Source organism: Perca flavescens, chromosome 7 (genome assembly GCF_004354835.1).
Source record: "Perca flavescens isolate YP-PL-M2 chromosome 7, PFLA_1.0, whole genome shotgun sequence".
In the NCBI taxonomy this organism is placed as follows: domain Eukaryota; kingdom Metazoa; phylum Chordata; class Actinopteri; order Perciformes; family Percidae; genus Perca; species Perca flavescens.
In genome coordinates, this window is record NC_041337.1 from 2938896 (window position 1) to 2958056 (window position 19161).

Consider the following 19161-nt stretch of genomic DNA (forward strand, 5'->3'; position numbering starts at 1 on the left):
CAGATCACTCCGCCCAAGTAACAGTGCTTCGCCTTCTGAGAATATAGTTCCCAGTATGTATACTGTTAGAAGATGGCTGTGTCTCATGTGACCTTGTTATTTGTACACGCTGTGACTACAAATCACAACATGTAAATAGAACAATGTTGGCATTATTTTGTCACTTATTGGGAACAGTAGGCTAGATGGAGCCGGTTACCTTCAGGATTTGTGCTAAGTTAGGCTAGCGGTGGGTGCGTCAGTCTAACTCTGGGGCATACGGTGAATAAGCGAAAGTCCCAATAAGTCGGCGTGTTCCTTTAACACTTTGACTAACATAGTTGGTATATCCGCCGTGTGGTTTCCAACATAATGGTGCCTCTGCGTGAGATTCCAACATAGTCCTGATGCAGACTCACCAGAGCGCTGGTGTACGTGGGGTCTGAAGTATCGTCCTCCAGGAAGCGGGACAGGCCGAAGTCAGACACTTTGCACACCAGGTTGCTGTTGACCAGGATGTTCCTAGCTGCCAGGTCTCGATGGACATAGTTCATGTCACACAGGTACTTCATGCCTGCTGCTATGCCCCGCAGCATTCCCACCAGCTGGATCACTGTGAACTGCCCATCATTTTGCTGGAAGAAAAAAAAACATCACATGACTTAACACTACATGTGCTGAACAATAGGATTGTAAACTACAACCCCAAATCAGAAAAAGTTGGGACTGTATGGAAAACACAAATAAAAAAAGAAAGTAGTGATTTCTAAATGTACTTTGACTTGTATTTCATTGCAGACGATACAACAGCACATACTTTAATGTTGTCCTCATGATTTTCATTTTTTTTTTTTTCAAAAAAACAAAATTCCTATTTTGGTTCTTGCAACACCTTTCAAAAAAAGTTGGAACAGTAAAGCATTTACCACTTTGTAATGTTGCCATTCCTTTTCACAACACTTAAAAGACATTTAGGAACTGAAGAGTGTGACTGAAGTGTTTCAGGTGTAATTTTGTCCAATTCTTGCTGCAAACAAGTCTTAAGGTGGGCAACAGTACGGGGTCTTCGTTGTTGCATTTTGCACTTCAAAATGCGCCACACATTCTCTATTGGAGACAGGTCGGGACTGCAGGCAGGCCAGTCAAGTACCCGTATCCTCTTCCTCCGCAGCCAGGACTTTGTAATGTGTGCAGAATGTGGTTTTGCATTATCTTGTTGCAATATGCATGGACGTCCTTGGAAAATATGTCTTCTTGAAGGCAGCATATTGTGCTCCAAAAACTCTATGTACTTTTCAGCATTAATGGTGCCATCACAGAAGTGCAAGTTACCTTTTTTCAAGGGCACTGACACAACCCCATACCATGATAGACCCTGGCTTTTGAACTTGTTGCTGGTAACAGTCTGGATGATCCTTTTCTTCTTTGGTCCGGAGCACACGGTGTCCATTTCTCCCACAAAATACCTGAAATACTGATTCTACTGACCCCAGTACACGTTTCCACTGTGTGATGGTCCATCCCAGATGCCTCCGAGCCCAGAGAAGTCGACGGCGCTTCTGGACACTGTTAACATAGGGCTTCCTTTTGGCACAGTACAGTTTTAACTGGCATTTGTGGATGGAACTACATATTGTGGTACTTGACAAAGGTTTGCCAAAGTATTCCTGAGCCCATGTGGTGATATCGCTTATAGATGAATGATGATTCTTGATGCAGTGCCGCCTGAGAGATCACGGTTGTTCAGCTTGCGCCCTTGTCCTTTACGCACTGAAATTCCTCCACATTCCTTGAATCTTTTAATTATGTTATGCACTGTTGAAGGTGAAATAAGCAAATGTCTTTCTATCTTTCTTTGATGAACATTGTTTTTAAACATTTCAATAATTTTCTCACGTATTTGTTGGCAAACTGGCGATCCTCGGCCCATCTTTGCTCCTAAAGGACTAGACCTTTCTTGGATGCTGCTTTTGTACCAAATCATAATTACAATCACCTGTTGACATCACTTGTTTCAAATCACATCATTATTTAACCAGTTTACCTGATTACTAGCCCTAAATTGCTCCTGTCTCAACCTTTTTTGGAATGTGTTGCAGGTCTGAATGACAGGAAAGGATGTATATTTACAATGAAATTAAGTTGACCAGACAAAACATGAAATATTTTGTGTACACATTGTCTGCAATGAAATACAAGTCAAAGTACATTTAGAAATCACTACTTTCTTTTTTTATTTGTGTTTTCCATACTGTCCCAACTTTTTCTGATTTGGGGTTGTAGAAATAGGATCAGAGCTAAAAGATTTCTCTCCCGTTTAATCAGTAGTCATGGCCGGATAATTCCAGTGAAAGTCACCTTTAAATTTCACATCTCCAGGAACTCTTTTTCCTCAAACCATAAAACATTTGGTTACACTTTACTTGAAGGTAGCTACATAAGAGTGACATGACACTGTCATGAACGTGTCATAAACATTAAAGGTCCAATATGTAATATAACCTATGTACTGTAATAAATCCAAAAATGACACCAATGCCTCATCAGATATTAAGGAAACCTGTTAAGCTGAAATACTATCTTTTCTGACAACAATGCTAATGTCAGTATTTTTTCTTTTTGAAATGTACATTCCATGACGGAATTTCTGTTTGTGTTTCGGCCTGTGTGTTATTATCAACGACCCAGTTAGACAGCCAGTCCGGGTTGCCAGATATACCTGTAAAAACGTAAACCCAGCACGCTACAGCTGGAACGGTAGTACAGCCATGAAAGCAGCAAACAAATGAACGGGACCAGAGACGTAACAACCCCCTGGTAAATATTGGAGATGTATTTGAAAGATGGAGACAGCTTAGAGCCCAAAAGGACGCAGAGTTGGCTTATTTTCTCCTGAACAGGTAAGCATTAGCTTCAGGCTAATTTATCACAGCCACTAGGGACGGGCATTTTATGTCATTTCAACATTTGTGTACTCACATTGAATTATATAGCTAGAGTACCCGAGTTGGTTACTCGCAAAAACAATTGAGACACAGCCAGTAAAGTGATCTCGACTTGTCCTGACTAACGCCGCCATGCTAACCCTGTTGATTGCTAATGTTACCGGGAGGACCAGGCAAGCAGCCCATGGCTGTTTACAACGTGTAGTTCAGCGGCCGGAGCCGACAACGGTGAGTTATTTTAAGCCACGAGAGGGGGGCTGTAAATCGGGAAGAGAGGAGAGTTTGCAGTGTGTTTAGCGATTGTTGCCGTAATTCTAAGCCAATGAAGTGTGTTCAGTCGGCAAGTTAGTGGTAATTTTAGCGTTTCGTATTATAATTCTAAGCCGAGGAAGTGTGCCTGACTGGCGTGTGGAGAGGACAGTGAGGTTGTTGTGTTTTTAGCGGTTCATACTGTAATTTTAAGCCGAAAAAGTGTGTCTGTCAGTTGGTTACAGAGCTCCGCGTGAGCACGGGCTTTTTATGACGTTAGCTACTCTGCTGTGCTGTGGAGTAATGTCTGGCTATGTGAGACTAGCATCTAACGTTAGCTACTCTGCTGTGCTGTGAAGAAATGTCTGGCTATGTGAGACAATCGTCTAGCAACATTGTTGTGGATGCTGCCGTCTCAGCCTGGCAACCTCCGTGAACTTCAAGTCTGGGGAGGAGGGGGCGGGAGAAACAACTCTCTTCAGTATTTTGAATTGGTACTGCAGTAATCTTTTTAAACACTAGCTGTCAGTATTAGATATTGCACCTTTAACAAGTCAGAAACACTTAGTAAGTCTCATTCGGTTTCTGTCATGACAAGTTATGGTTAGGGTTAGGGTTACAGTTAGGGTTAGGGTTACAGTTAGGGTTAGGGTTCATGTGTTCATGACAGGGTCATGTCACTCTTATGTAGATACCTTCAAGTAAAGTGTTACCAAACATTTGAAATAGCCATGAAATTTGCCGTGATTATTTATGAAAGACGACCTTTCCTTGAGCACCAGAATCAGGCTACATTGTTCACTTAAATGTTTGTTGATTATGAAATGTATGATTAGTGACTGCAGATGGGAATGGTGTAGCAGGATGGCACATCCTTCCTGTAGCAGGAAGGATGTGCCAGTGGCGCCTGTGCTCAGCTGACCCCTAAAGCCTCAGCTGACCCCTAAAGCCTTCCTGAGGATACAGAGATCACTGAGCATTGTTGGTTTTGAGATGACAGACAGACAACGGTGCTTTGTCCCTGGTATTGATGAAAATGACGATCCGCAGCCAGATGACAGAGCCCAGCAGGTGTGCCTTAACATTACCCAGTGGCCGCCAATAATACCATTCATTTAATAGCTCCTGTTCCAAATACAGCGGCTGGAATATGTTTAAAACTGCAAAATAATGTTATATAACAGTAGTAATAATAGTAATTGTTTATGTATATATCACTTATTGATATTGCAATATGTACCCACTTAGGGCCATTAGCAGAACTTCACACATATTCAAAACTCACTTTCTAGTCTGTGCTTTGAAAAAATATATTTTTTTATTACATCAGGTGCAGTGAAATGCATGAGACGCTCATGACCAGTGGCTGGGAGGAAACTTTCTCATTCTTCAGTGTGTCTCCTTTACCCTGAGGAAGGAGTCGAGGGAGCCGTTCTCCATGAACTCAGTGATGATCATCACAGGGCTGCTCTTGGTCACCACCCCCTCCAAATGGATGATGTTGGGGTGGTCGAACTGGCCCATGATGGATGCCTCACTCAGGAAGTCCCGCCTCTGGCGTTCAGTGTAGCCCGCCTTCAGCGCCTTAATAGCCACTAGGATCTCTCTCTTCCCAGGCTGCCGGAGGTTCCCACTGCACACCTCCCCGAACTCACCTGACGGCAACATGACAGCAGTCAGTGGAAAGTGAATGTTAAGCAAAACACACCTCTTCAAAAATGACTCAAGTAACCAAAGTAACTAAACAACTATCACTATCTTAGTTCTCTTTGACATAATCTTCCCAGGAATTATAGATATACTGTGTTCTTATCAGTAATATGACACGTTGCATGGATATGCCAAGGCATTCCCTGATTTAGTCTCCTGCTGAACACTTCCAGCCAATTAAATAGGAGTTACCTAAAATGTCCCCTTGCATACGCGCCGATACCGTGGGTGCTCCGGAGCTTGAGCACCCACGGGAAAATACTGAGCACCCATGTGTGCCAGACTGCCAGTAGGTTACATTCATTTAAAATTAAACATTGCAGTTGGTGTTAAGTGGAGCGTCTGTTATAGTGTGATTGGTTATGTCGCTGTCAGTCCCCTGCTCCATATCCTATCCACCAATCACAGCGTCTCTCGGATGAAAACGCCTCCTTTAGTGACCCCCCCCTTACCCCCCCCACACACACACACACACACACACACACACACACACCTCTTCTCTGGTTATGCAACTTGTTTTTTAAAGTCTGATAGAATGAATCTATCTCTGTTAATCCAGTTTGTTTCGATAGCCAGGCCCACTAATTCCTGTTTAGGCCTAGGCTACTAGACAGGTGGCATTGATTCTTCATTCCCACGAAGCTGATCGCGGTTACGTGTCAGTTAAACTTCTCATCTGCAACCCTATCTGTATTTGTGAGAAGTGGCGCTGTCCTGAGTTGAAAGATAGCCTACTTTATGGCTTTATTATCGACTTAATAGGCGTGTGTGTTCGTGTCGGCCGCTGTCCATTTCCTAAGGTTCTGAAATGCGAAAATGTTTTCACTACTTTATTTTTTTATTTAAAGAGCGTGCGCCCATGAGCACCCATGGAGGGAAACGTAAATCGGCGCCTATGTCCCCTTGTGACAACTGAACAGGACAGGACAGAGTTCAGCCCTCGCTTGCTCCAATGCTACCTGACATCCTTTCCTTTTTCATGCAAGGTTTTCCTTTACCTGCACCTATAACTTGTTCAATCTTGACACAGGAAATGTCAATCTCCTTGGCGAACTCTCGGACTGCTTCATTAGGGTCTTCATATGTGAAGGGGTCGATGTAGATCTTCATTCCTGGTGACACTTCAACAGAGAGATAGAAGAGACAGAAACAGCTACACACACACACACACAAGTGAAACAGCTCTTCCAAACAAAAGCTGCCACATGGAACATCAGCGTTAATGGCTGCCAGTCTATCCGATAACAACATGCCGTGTTACTTACTGTGACCACTGGTGTAATGTTGGAGTTTGTCTGTGTACTCTGACTCTGATCTTTCGGGACTTCTCCGGCTGGGGACACAAACACAGAGGCTTAAATGTCAACTGATCAATCTCTTCATCCACTGATGAAGACCATGCTGCTATGGATGAAAGCTGCTCAGCGGACCTTGAGTTGGGAATGTTTTTGTGAGAACACACCCAACAGTGAGCTTTCATACCAGTACGTACGTTTTGTTCTTCCTTGCATGGTTATGCACTCTTGTGATAAGTGAAAGGAGATGTGCAGTAGGGTGTGTTAGTAATACCGAAACAGTCATTTTATTTATAGTAGGAATTTGCTGTATTCTAGAAAAAGAAGAAGACAGACTTTATTGATTCCCAGAGATGGCGACCCTCCACTTCCTAAGCCCAGTGCCTACAGACTGAGCTCCTGCTGCCCAGTGCCATGGTTTTGAAAGAGATGTGCATACAAACAGAACATGTCAAATGAACGCCGACAGTCCCCCAGACGGGACACACCGAACAGATTTGAGTCACCGACCTCGCCAGACTGTCCCACGGCCGATAATCGGCCTGATGTGTCAGTTAAAAAAGAAGATAAAAAGCAAGTGGTGCCTTAAAACTCCAGTGTTCAATAATGGATTTTCTTAAGACCTAAGCAAAGCATTGTTAGGAACTCTGGCCCTGTGTAGTGTTCCTGCCTTGTCTCTCTCTCCTCGCCCCCCTTCCCTGTGTGTGTTTGTGGAGTCAGGTGAGCAGAGGCCTGTACTACAAAGCAAGATTTGGCGTTAACGAGGTAACTTCAGGTTCAACCCAGGGTTTTGTGTATCACCATGGTGGATCACTTGTTACCAGGTTCAATCGCCGTGGTAACTTACGCTGAACACCTAAACTGGTCGGGAGCAGGTTATGTTGGAGATCAGAGATCAACCGGTGTCAAAGCACCGCCTACTGACCAATCAATGCTCGATTGATAACGGCGTCACCGTTCTTAGAAGATCCGGTGGAGCTCTGTGTGCGGAGAGGGAGAGAGAGAGACAGGGTGAGAGGGAGAGAGGGGGAGAGAGGGGTGCGCTCATAAAAGTTAAAACATTTAGAGACTGACAACCCCGTTAACATTCCCTGATGGGTATTTTTTATGAAATATACAGTATAGATTTTAATGGGAGGGAATTACATATCAGCTACGGAATTACATATCAGCTATTTGTCGGCTTCTTGAGCTGTGTGTCGCCAATGCGCACAGCGGTTTGAATTATGTTTTTATATATTTTATTTGCTCTCACGATCGCTTACCACTGCCAGGATTGCAACTGAAATAATAGGCTAAAGCACAAGTGTAATTATCATAAGTGTCAGATCTTGTGCCTGACCGATGGGAAAGATACTGATAAGCGTTGTGATTTACACATCTACAGCGTCGGCTATTTTTTGCCAGCTTTCCTTTAGGAAGCAGCGACTGTACTGTGTTCTTCATATTTATGTAGAATTAATAATTTGCTCTTCTTATGTAAAATCTGCGGCTGTGGTAGATGTTTGTGATTGGTCGTGGTGTGCAAACACCGCCTCTTTTATGTGAACGCGCGCGCCGCTGGATTGGGAACCCCTGGGTTGACGGAACTAGTTGTTAACCACCGTCGTGACACAGCTTATGCGGAACCGCGGTTGTTAGGTTAGATGAAGCCGGGTGACTGAAATAAATCCAGGGCATGTTGATCTTGCTTCGTAATACAGGCCTGTGGTTCATTCCGTCACTCTGTGCCAGATCGTAAACCAACTGTACCCACGGCCTGGTCTGACTCCCGCCTCCACTCCACTCCTGCACACAAGGCTCTGGATTTTGGAACATTACCTCTGGACACACACTGGATCCAACTGAATACCTTCCCCTGAATCTTGGAATCTGCTGGATTTCCCGCCTCGGACCTGGATCTCTCCCTGAACTCTGCCCCTTGCATAATAATAATAATAATAATAATAATAATAATAATAATAATAATAATAATAATAATAACTTTAAAAAACAAGGTTAGAACGTGCTTAACAGAAGTGGCAGAATCAGTCAGTTTATATACCCTGTAAAAGCGTATTATAGAGATGAGTTTTTAAAAGTGATTTAAAAGAGGATATAGAGCCAGTCTGATCTGCGGAACAGCTAACAGAGCCCTGGCTCTCTTAAAAGTTATAAGTAATAACTTAAAATCAATTCTAAATTTTACCGGGAGCCAATGTAGAGAATCTAAAATTGGTGTAATATGCTCTCTTTTTTTGGACTAGCTGAGGTTTTTTTAAGCTCCGTTGTATGTACAGTATAGCGCGAATGGCAATAGTCCAAATGAGAGGAAATAAAAGCATGAATGGCTATGTCCAGGTTTGTACCAGATTAAATTAATCTAATCTTGGAGATTCTTCTTAGCTGCAGGAAAAGATTATTGTCAAACATAATGCCAAGATTTTTACAATTTGTGTCGATATTTTGGGACAAAGAGCCCAGATATTTTGAAATGCATGCATTGCCTGCATCGGGGCCAATAATAGCTACCTCTGTCAATTAAGTATTCTGTTGAATAAATCTTGTTTAGTCATGTTCACTTCCCTGTCTTTGAGTTCTGCATTTGAGTCCAAGCCAGCTAACCTTAACACGCATGTTCGATATTTTGGCAGATATCACCTATCTCTCTATCTCTCTATCTATCTATCTATCTATCTATCTATCTATCTATCTATCTATCTATCTATCTATCTATCTATCTATCTGTCTATCTATCTGTCTATCTATCTGTCTATCTATCCATCTGCCCTGGTGGCCTGTTCAGCTCTCCATTCATCGGTATTTCTATATTAGCACTAACTGACTGACTACTACCTGTACCTGTATATCTTCATTTTTTCAGAGCTCTTTTTAGGTCATTGTTTTATGGCACATTTATTGCGTGTTTTAGTTTACTGTGGCTAGTTTGCTTGCTGACAGCTAACAGCTAGCAATAAGTGATACTCTTTAATCTGTACAGTTATTATTCTATTGTTTCATGGCCTGTAACATTGCTGGCTCACCTGCGGCAGACAATGATTAATACAGTGATGGCAATGATGAAGACTAGTCCTGCAGCAGTGGAACCAATGATGAGGGGGAGCTTCTCCTGGATACTGGACTTATATTCCTCTACAGGTAAAAAGACACAAAACCAAGAAATATATTTCAAATATGGATGTGATGCCTTGATTAGCTACCTATGCTAGAGAGCAAACATATGATTGTCATTCCTACCTTCAGTCATGGTTTGGAAGTACATTTTGCCACTAAAGCGTCCAAATCCAGCGACAGTCCGAGCCCGAACCTGAAAGACGTAGATGGTTCCAGGCTTTAAGCCTCGTATGACTGCAGTGTTGGTCTGACTCCTCGTCAGAGAGGAGTTCCACTCGGCCTGGTTCTAAAAAAACATGGATCAGAAAATTATACATCAGAAAATAGTCAGACAAACCCTGTAATTAATGATGAATGACTAATCATCAGCACTGATGTACCTTCTCATAGTACTGCAGTTCATAGTCCAGGATGAGTCCATTGGGCTGATCAGGCTGGGACCAGGACAGGGTGATGCTGTCAGGGCTTCTGCTGACCTGGTGGATGATGGACACTGCTGATGGTGCTGAGGACAGAACAAGGGAAAGCAAAGTTGGAGCTGGAGAGAAAATGCTGACACGTAGACAGGCTACTGAAACCGAAACTACTACTGAAACTATAAGTGAAACTGTTGGACCGACTCATGGTCAATCAACAGGAATTTCTTTCATTTAGCTGAAGCTTTTATCCAAAGCGACTTCCAATAAGTGCATTCGACCATGAAGGTGCAAACTCCGAACAACAAGGATCACAGAGAAGTGCATTAGCTTCAAATACCACTAAGAGCCGAGTGCAGAGTTATGCCATGCAAGAGGTTGGGCAAGCCTCACCAGCCTGGTTGGTGGTGATGTTGACAGACGTGTACTGTGGTGAATAAGGACTCTGGTCAGACACTCCATTGACAGCTTGTATTTCAAAGGTGTACTGGGTGTGAGCCAGGAGGTCGCTGATGTGGACGCGGGTGTCGGTCAGTCCCAACTGACGTGGTACAAACTGCACGTTGTCGCCACAGCGGGTGCAGCCACCCCGTCCACTGCCACAGCTCTTACATATGATGTTGTAGACAACATCTTCTCGGCCTCCGGCCTCCTGTGGTGGGCTCCACTCCAGCGTCAGAGAGGTCTCATTTACCATGGAGATGACGTTTTGTGGAGCCGATGGAACAGCTGGAAGAAAAAGGAGAGAACAAAATGATACTCATACTTTCCTTCAAAAGGTGCTTTTGTAATTGTAAATGAAGGCTAGCAACAATTCATGATTCTTCATTTGCTTCTACTTTCCTTTACTACGGCTGCCTCGTCTGGATTTATTTTCAATCTGTGTAATTTACAGTTTTTGCCAATTGCTTACAAGTGAATGCTTTGACAAAAGCATCAAAGACTTAACTTTTGTAACAACGCCTTAAAGGTCCCATGGCAATCAAAATACTTTATGAGGTTTTTTTAACATTAATATGTGTTCCCCCAGCCTGCCTATGGCCCCACAGTGGCTAGAAATGGTGATAGGTGTAAACCGAGCCCTGGGTATCCTGCTCTGCCTTTGCGAAAATGAAAGCTCAGATGGACCAATCTGGAATCTTCCCTTTATGATGTCATAAGGGGAAAGGTTACCTCCCCTTTCTCTGCTTTGCCCACCCAGAGAATTTGGCCTGCCCATGAGAAAGAGAGAGAGACATCATGGCTTGCAAACAAGTGAAGCATGGCAGTTGGTCAAAGCCACACCCCCACCCTCCACCTTGCCGCCCGCCTCCACCTCTCCCTCTCCTCCTCAATAGCATTTAAAGCTACAGACACAGAAATGGCACATCCTATGGACCACTAAGGCCTATATAAAAGATACTTCAGATACAGTATTAGGGGACCACTAAGGTCTATATAAAAGATACTTCAGATACAGTATTAGGGGACCACTAAGGCCTATATAAAAGATACTTCAGATACAGTATCAGGGGACCACCAAGGCCTAAATGAAAGCATCCAAAAAGCAGCATATCATAGGACCTTTAAACAAAGGCACCAAAAGTGCAATGGGAAAAAATAAACTGTATATGTTTTTTTTTCTGAATCCATTTTATTTTGGCATTCATTGATATGTATATTTTCTTCAAATGCTTTTCAAAGCCATTAGTAGAGAAAAAGACATGCATTTTGGGTGGTTATTACATAATGCACCATATTATTACATACTCGTTAAAAAAAAAGTGCAACCTGGGCATTTTGTAAGAACTGCCTCATTATGTGATACTTTATTACAAAATTACGAAAAGAGAATTTTTTGTATTTTACATATTGCGTTCAGGGTTTCTATTACAAAATGCGGCAGATTATTACATAATGCGGTGCTACAGACCGTTTTCCAAAATAAACCATAACACGTATGTATTTAATAGCCCGCTTTGACAATCTTATGTGTTTGTGGTGGTGTGTTTGCTGTTCACTGTACACGGTTCTGAAGTGTCTGTTGCTAATGGTACTTGGCAGTGTGCATGCTGTCATGATGTGTAGACACAGGAGATGTTGTTAGTTTGTGTGGTAGGAGGGGGGCTGTCAGCTCGTGTCATAATGCAATATTTGTAGAAATTAGCTGTTTTTTTTGTTTGTTTTGCTCATTGCATTGCTAAGGCTGGACTAGCATCTTATTTTTCTTTCAGTTTTTGCTGGCATCGTCATACATATATCTTTTACTGGACTATAAGAGAGGACACAATAAGCTAGGCTGGTAGTTTGCTTTTTTCCCCAACGAGTAAAGGGGGGTTCAGAGGGCCAAGGTTTAAGAGTCACAGTGCGCAAATGATCTGCATGACATCATGCGTACACAGCAGCAAGTGTAATTACTATGCTTCTTGCCGATAGAGTAAGCTAAGTGCTTTGAGATAGGTGTAAACAGCCTAATGTTTTGTAGTGTTTGTGCGATAGGTGTTCATATCAAATGATTTGAGCTGCTGTTTGCAGCAGGCACACTGCTATCCATGAGTGTGCTCTCATGACAGTTTGTGTATACATACTTGTACATGGCATCTGTGGAGGGTCAGAGTCAGCGCGGTAGTAGCCGTTGCGACATACACAGTTGGTTGCTCCCTCACTGGTGGTTCGGCTGTTAATGGGGCACTGCAGACATTGCTGGTCTCCCTGTGCAGCCTTGAAGAACCCTGATACACAAGCTGTATGGAGATATACAACAGTGGGGGGTGTGCAGGGTGCACAGAGGAAAGAGGAAGGACAGGGGGGAAAAAAATTAGACCAGCAAGCTTAGGAACAAAGTGCATGGTACTGTATATATACAGTCCATTCCAAAAGTATTGGAATGGCAATGCAAATTCCTTTGTTTTTGTTGTTCACTGAAGACATTTGGGTTTAAGATCAAAAGATGAGTATGAGACAAGAGTTCAGAATGTCAGCTTTTATTTCCTGGTATTTACATCTACATGTGTTAACAACTCAGGACATAGCACCGTTTGTTTGAACCCACCCATTTTTCAAGTGAGCAAAAGTATTGGAACATGTGACTGAGAGATGCTTCTTGTTGCCCAGGTGTTGCTTTTTCTGCATGACTAGTCTAAGTTTTTATCCTTGGTTTAAACCTATTAAGACTGTATTTCTTGTTTAAGAGGATAAACCAACATGAAGACCAGAGAGCTGTCTAAGGGAGAAAAGCAAGCCATTTTCAAGCTGAGAAAAGAAGGAAAAACGACTAGAGCCATTGGACAAACATTGGGCAATGTCCTGAAAAAGAAAGAAACTACTGGTGTTCATAGCAACAGACGTCCAACAGGTCGGCCAAGGAAAACAACAGTAGTTGATGACAGAAATATTGTGGTAGGTGTGAAGAAAACCCCCAAAACGTCAGTAAGTGACATCACCAACGACCTCCAGAGCGCAATGGTGAAGGTATCCCAATCCACTGTTGGAAGAAGACTCCGAGAGCAGAAATAAAGAGGCCATACCACAAGATGCAAACCACTCATCAGCAGTAAGAATCGGAAGGCCAGATTGGAATTTGCAAAGAAGTACAGAGATGAGCCGCAAAAGTTCTGGAACACTGACTGTTGGACTGATGAGACCAAGATTAATCTCTACCAAAGTGATGGAAAGGCCAAAGTGTGGAGAAAGAAAGGAACTGCTCATGATCCGAAGCATACAAGCTCATCTGTGAAGCATGGTGGAAGTAATGTCATGGCTTGGGTGTGCATGGCTGCTTCTGGAACAGGCTCATTCATATTTATTGATGATGTAACTGATGATTGTAGCAGCAGAATGAATTCAGAAGTGCACAGAAACATTTTGTCTGCCAATTTACGGAGAAATGCATTGAAACTAATCGGGAGGGAGTTCATTATGCAGCAGGACAATGACCCAAAGCACACTGCCAACAAAACAAAGGACTTCATCGGGGGGGGCTTGAGACAGTTATTGCAAGCAAGTGTTATGCCACCAAATATTAAATGTTATTTACTTTAAGATTATTTGTTCCAATACTTTTGCTTGTTGTTTAACACAAAACCAGGAAATTAAAGCTGAAATTCTGAACTCTTGTCTCACACTCAACTTTTGATCTTAAACCCAAATGTCTTCAGTGAACAACAAAAAAAAGGAATTTGCCTTGCCGTTCCAATACTCAGTGTCAACTTTATATTAAATTGGCTACTCTAGTATCAGAACCATCAGTATTAGTAGTCACATTCTAAAATCCTATGCCCGAGCTTTTTCATCTCTACATTTTCCCCACAGAGCATATGATTAGTTGTGATAGCCTATACACCGGCATCTCACAAAGGTCAGCTCATCAAAGTGACATGTACTGGGACTCGTTCAGATGCTGTCAGTTCTGCTGTCCACAGACTCATAAAACATGTCAGAACATGTGGAGCTGAGGACACGGTCTGGGATTACAAAAGACAAGAAAGAAAGAATAGGAGAGAGCAAGAAAGCTGCTAGCGTTCTAGCAATATTTTCGTTTTGTATCCCTCTGTGAATGTATGACACTATTTTATTTGATTGATTTGATTCCGGATTCATTTATCAGGAGGCTATTTTACATCCGCTGTACCTGGATTGGTGGTAAGAGGCCACCCTAAAAAGAGAGAGAAGGATTAAGCTATAAATAATACATACCGATTTGTCCCTATACAATAAAAGTTTATTATACTAATGCTAAAAGACAACAACATAAAAACAAAAACAGTTTGTTAAGATCAACACCAGCACACACACACACACACACACACACACACACAAACACACACACACAACCACACACACACACACACACACACACACACACACACACACACACACACACAATCTCAGCTGAACTGTCAGACGATATAACTGTCATGGTTGTGGTTTTTCCTGTATTATTTTGTCAGTTCAGTTTGCTTGTTTCCCAGTGTTATGTTCACTGTTTCCTGTTTGGCTCTATTGTTCTCATGTTTTGTCCATGGTTGGTTGTATGTTTTCATGCTTCAGTTCCCGTTTTATTTCGTAGTCTGGAGCTGTATTCCAAACCATTCCATTTCATGGAAATAGTGCCCTATATAGTGTGTTCGCCATTTTGTAGTGGTGTTCGAATTCTCCGCGGTAAATTAATTAACTACATAGTCCACTATAAAATACCCACAATGCACAGCTAATTTGAATGTACTGTACATACTCCTATATCCCACAATGCAACGCGGGCGTGTTTTCCAGGAGGAGAAGAAGAAGCCTAAGTGACCGCGACAGCTGAAAAGGAAAAATGAACTGGACGTATTAGAAGTATTTTAGTTTTGGTTAGTTTACATCGAGGTAGAGATGCCTCGCCCCCCGTCTGGAGCCAGGCCCAGACGGCGGGCTCGTCGGCGAGCGCTTGGTGGCCGGGTTTGCCACGGAGCCCGGCCGGGCACAGCCCGAACAAGCTACGTGGCTCCCATCTCTCCAGCCCATGGGCCCACCACCTGTGGGAGGAACCGCTGGGGTCGGGTGCGCTGCCAAATGGGTGGCAGTGAAGGTCAGGGGCCTCGACGGACCAGACCCGGGCAGCAGGCGCTGGCTCTGGGGACGTGGAACGTCACCTCTCTGTGGGGGAAGGAGCCGGAACTGGTGCGGGAGGTGGAGCGCTACCGGTTAGATCTGGTGGGGCTTACCTCTACGCACAGTCTCGGTTCTGGAACCGTACTCCTGGATAGGGGTTGGACTCTTTTCTTCTCCGGAGTTGCCCCCGGCTGAGCGCCGCTACGTTGGAGTTTACCCCGGTGGACGAGAGGGTCGCCTCCCTACGCCTGCGGGTTGTGGGGGGGAAAACTCTGACTGTTGTTTGTGCATATGCACCAAACAGGAGTTCGGAGTATTCGGCCTTCTTGGAGACCTTGAGTGGAGTCACCTGGAGAGGCGTGATTGGGAGGAACGGCCTCCCTGATCTAAACCAGAGTGGTTGTTTGTTGTTGGACTTCTGTGCTAGTCATGGATTGTCTATAACAAACACCATGTTCGAACATAGGGATGCTCATAAGTGTACCTGGTACCAGAGCACCCTAGGCCGAAGGTCAATGATCGATTTCATAATCGTTTCATCTGATCTGAGGCCGTATGAGGACACTCGGGTGAAGAGGGGCAGAGCTGTCAACCGATCACCATCTGGTGGTGAGTTGGGAGGGGGGGGAAGACTCTGGACAGACCCAAACGTGTAGTACGGGTAAATTGGGAACGTCTGGAGGAGGCCCCTGTCCGACAGACTTTCAACTCACACCTCCGGCGGAGCTTTTCGTGCATCCCTGTGGAGGCTGGGGGCATTGAACACGAGTGGACAATGTTCAAAGTTTCCATTGCTGAAGCTGCGGCGAGGAGCTGTGGTCTTAGGGTCTTAGGTGCCTCAAGGGGCGGTAACCCACGAACACCGTGGTGGACACCGGTGGTCAGGGAAGCCGTCCGACTGAAGAAGGAGTCTTTCCGGGATATGTTATCCCGGAGGATTCCGGAGGCAGTTGCAGGGTACCGAAGGGCCCGAAGGGCTACAGCCTCTGCCGTGAAAGAGGCAAAGCAGCGGGTGTGGGAGAAGTTTGGAGAAGACATGGAGAAGGACTTTCGGTCGGCACCAAAGTGCTTCTGGAAAACTGTTCGCCACCTCAGGAGGGGGAAGCGGGGAACCATCCAAGCTGTGTACAGTAAGGATGGGACACTGTTGACCTCAACCGAGGAGGTAATAGGGCGGTGGAAGGAGCACTTTGAGCAACTCCTGAATCCGACTAATACGCCCTCTATGTTAGAGGCAGAGCTGGAGGATGACGGGGGATTGTTGTTGATTTCCCAGGCGGAAGTCACTGATGTAGTCAAACAACTCCACAGTGGCAAAGCCCCGGGGATTGATGAGATCCGTCCAGAAATGCTCAAGGCTCTGGGTGTGGAGGGGCCTGGTTGACACGCCTCTTCAACATTGCGTGGAAGTCTGGGACGGTGCCAAAGGAGTGGCAGACTGGGGTGGTGGTTCCCCTTTTTAAAAAGGGGGACCAGAGGGTGTGTGCCAATTACAGGGGTATCACACTTCTCAGCCTCCCTGGTAAAGTCTACTCCAAGGTGCTGGAAAGGATGGTTCGGCCAATAGTTGAACCTCGGGTTGAGGAGGAACAATGCGGATTCCGTCCTGGTCGTGGAACAACGGACCAGCTCTTCACTCTCGCAAGGATCCTGGAGGGAGCCTGGGAGTATGCCCAACCAGTCTACATGTGTTTTGTGGATTTGGAGAAGGCGTATGACCGGGTCCCCCGGGAGATACTGTGGGAGGTGCTGCGGGAGTATGGGGTGAGGGGGTCTCTACTCAGGGCCATCCAATCTCTGTACGACCAAAGTGAGAGCTGTGTCCGGGTTCTCGGCAGTAAGTCGGACTCGTTTCAGGTGAGGGTTGGCCTCCGCCAGGGCTGCGCTTTGTCACCAATCCTGTTTGTAATATTTATGGACAGGATATCGAGGCGTAGTCGGGGTGGGGAGGGGTTGCAGTTTGGTGGGCTGGGGATCTCATCGCTGCTCTTTGCAGATGATGTGGTCCTGATGGCATCATCGGCCTGCGACCTTCAGCACTCACTGGATCGGTTCGCAGCCGAGTGTGAAGCGGTTGGGATGAAGATCAGCACCACTAAATCGGAGGCCATGGTTCTCAGCAGGAAACCGATGGAATGCCTTCTCCAGGTAGGGAATGAGTCCTTACCCCAAGTGAAGGAGTTCAAGTACCTTGGGGTTTTGTTCATGAGTGAGGGACAATGGAGCGGGAGATTGGTCGGAGAATCGGCGCAGCGGGTGCGGTATTACATTCAATCTATCGCACCGTTAGATTGACGAAAAGAGAGCTGAGCCAGAAGGCAAAGCTCTCGATCTACCGGTCAGTTTTCGTTCCTACCCTCACCTATGGTCATGAAGGCTGGGTCATGACCGAAAGAACGAGGTCCAGGGTACAACCGGCCGAAATGGGTTTCCTCAGGAGGGTGGCTGGCGTCTCCCTTAGAGATAGGGTGAGAAGCTCAGTCATCCGTGAGGAGCTCGGAGTAGAGCCGCTGCTCCTTTGCGTCGAAAGGAGCCAGTTGAGGTGGTTCGGGCATCTGGTAAGGATGCCCCCTGGGCGCCTCCCTAGGGAGGTGTTCCAGGCATGTCCAGCTGGGAGGAGGCCTCGGGGAAGACCCAGGACTAGGTGGAGGGATTATATCTCCAACCTGGCCTGGGAACGCCTCGGGATCCCCCAGTCGGAGTTGGTTAATGTTGCTCGGGAAAGGGAAGTTTGGGGTCCCCTGCTGGAGCTGCTCCCCCCGCGACCCGACACCGGATAAGCGGACGAAGATGGATGGATGGATGGATGGATAGTTTACATGATGCTGGGCGCGCCCGCCTCCGCCACGCAAACAACGGGCGCATCTCCTGACGCAAGTCACGCAACGATGTGTTTTCAGTGAGTGTCAGAAATCTCATGATTGTTCCCTGTATAGTTCACTATTTAATGAACACTATATTGGGAATAGTGAGTGAGTGAATGAGGGAGTAGTTTCGAACACAGCTTCTGTTTTTCTTGTGTTATGTCTTCTTTTACTTCCTGCCTTGTGTGTTTTTCCCGCCTTTGTGATGGTCTGCCCCGCCCTGATGTGTTTCACCTGTTCATCTGCCCTCATGTCACCTGTCCCTCGTTACCTTGTGTATTTAGTCTCTGTGCTTTCTTTGTCTGTTTTCCATTCATCAACATGCCTGGGGCCATTCCCTGCGTCATTGCGTGCTGACGTTTATGATAAGTGTATTGTCTCCTTTCCGCTGCTTCAATGTGGCTAGTTTGCTGCTCCAGTTTTATTCTTTAATTTAGCTGTGATAAAACCTCGTTAAAAAACCCACTCTTGATCCTGAGGTCTTAGCCAATATATCAGACCTATATATTAGACCTATATCTAATTTCCCCTTTCTCTCCAAGATCCTTGAGAAGGTAATCGCTAATCAGTTATGTGACTTTCTACATAATAATAGTTTATTTGAGGATTTTCAGTCAGGATTTAAAGAGCATCATAGGACAAAGACTGCAATGGTGAAAAATGACAAAGAACTTGCCTCCGTTCTTGTCTTAATAGACCTTAGTGCTGCATTTGGCACTATTGACGATAGCATCCTGTTACAGAGACTGGAACATTTAATTGGCATTAAAGGAACTGTACAAAGCTGGTTTGAGTCAGATTAATCTCAGTTTGTTAATGTTAACGATAAATCCTCGAGGCACGCTAAAGTTAGCCTTGGTGTGCCGCCGTGGTCCTGCTCAGTGCCCTACTACACCGGAGTTCCATTTTCTTTGTTACTATATTACCCTGTTCATCAAACCAATTGCTTTAATTATTAAAAATGTCTCTATATTTGTATATCTGTATAAGTGTCTCTGTGTCCCAAATGGCACCAGCA

General features: G+C 44.8%; 1 protein-coding gene across 1 annotated transcript in view; it reads right to left on the minus strand.

Moving 5' to 3' along the window:
- LOC114558305 (ephrin type-B receptor 2) overlaps nt 1–19161 on the minus strand; it is a 66839-nt gene that overhangs the window by 4764 nt on the left and 42914 nt on the right. The window contains exons 4-12 of the mRNA XM_028582185.1: nt 12276–12431; nt 10102–10437; nt 9673–9797; nt 9416–9578; nt 9202–9310; nt 6149–6216; nt 5882–6004; nt 4581–4828; nt 399–614 (exon numbers count right to left, since the gene is read on the minus strand). Coding sequence (XP_028437986.1) covers nt 399–614; nt 4581–4828; nt 5882–6004; nt 6149–6216; nt 9202–9310; nt 9416–9578; nt 9673–9797; nt 10102–10437; nt 12276–12431 — 1544 coding nt within the window. The remainder of the gene's footprint in view (nt 1–398; nt 615–4580; nt 4829–5881; nt 6005–6148; nt 6217–9201; nt 9311–9415; nt 9579–9672; nt 9798–10101; nt 10438–12275; nt 12432–19161) is intronic.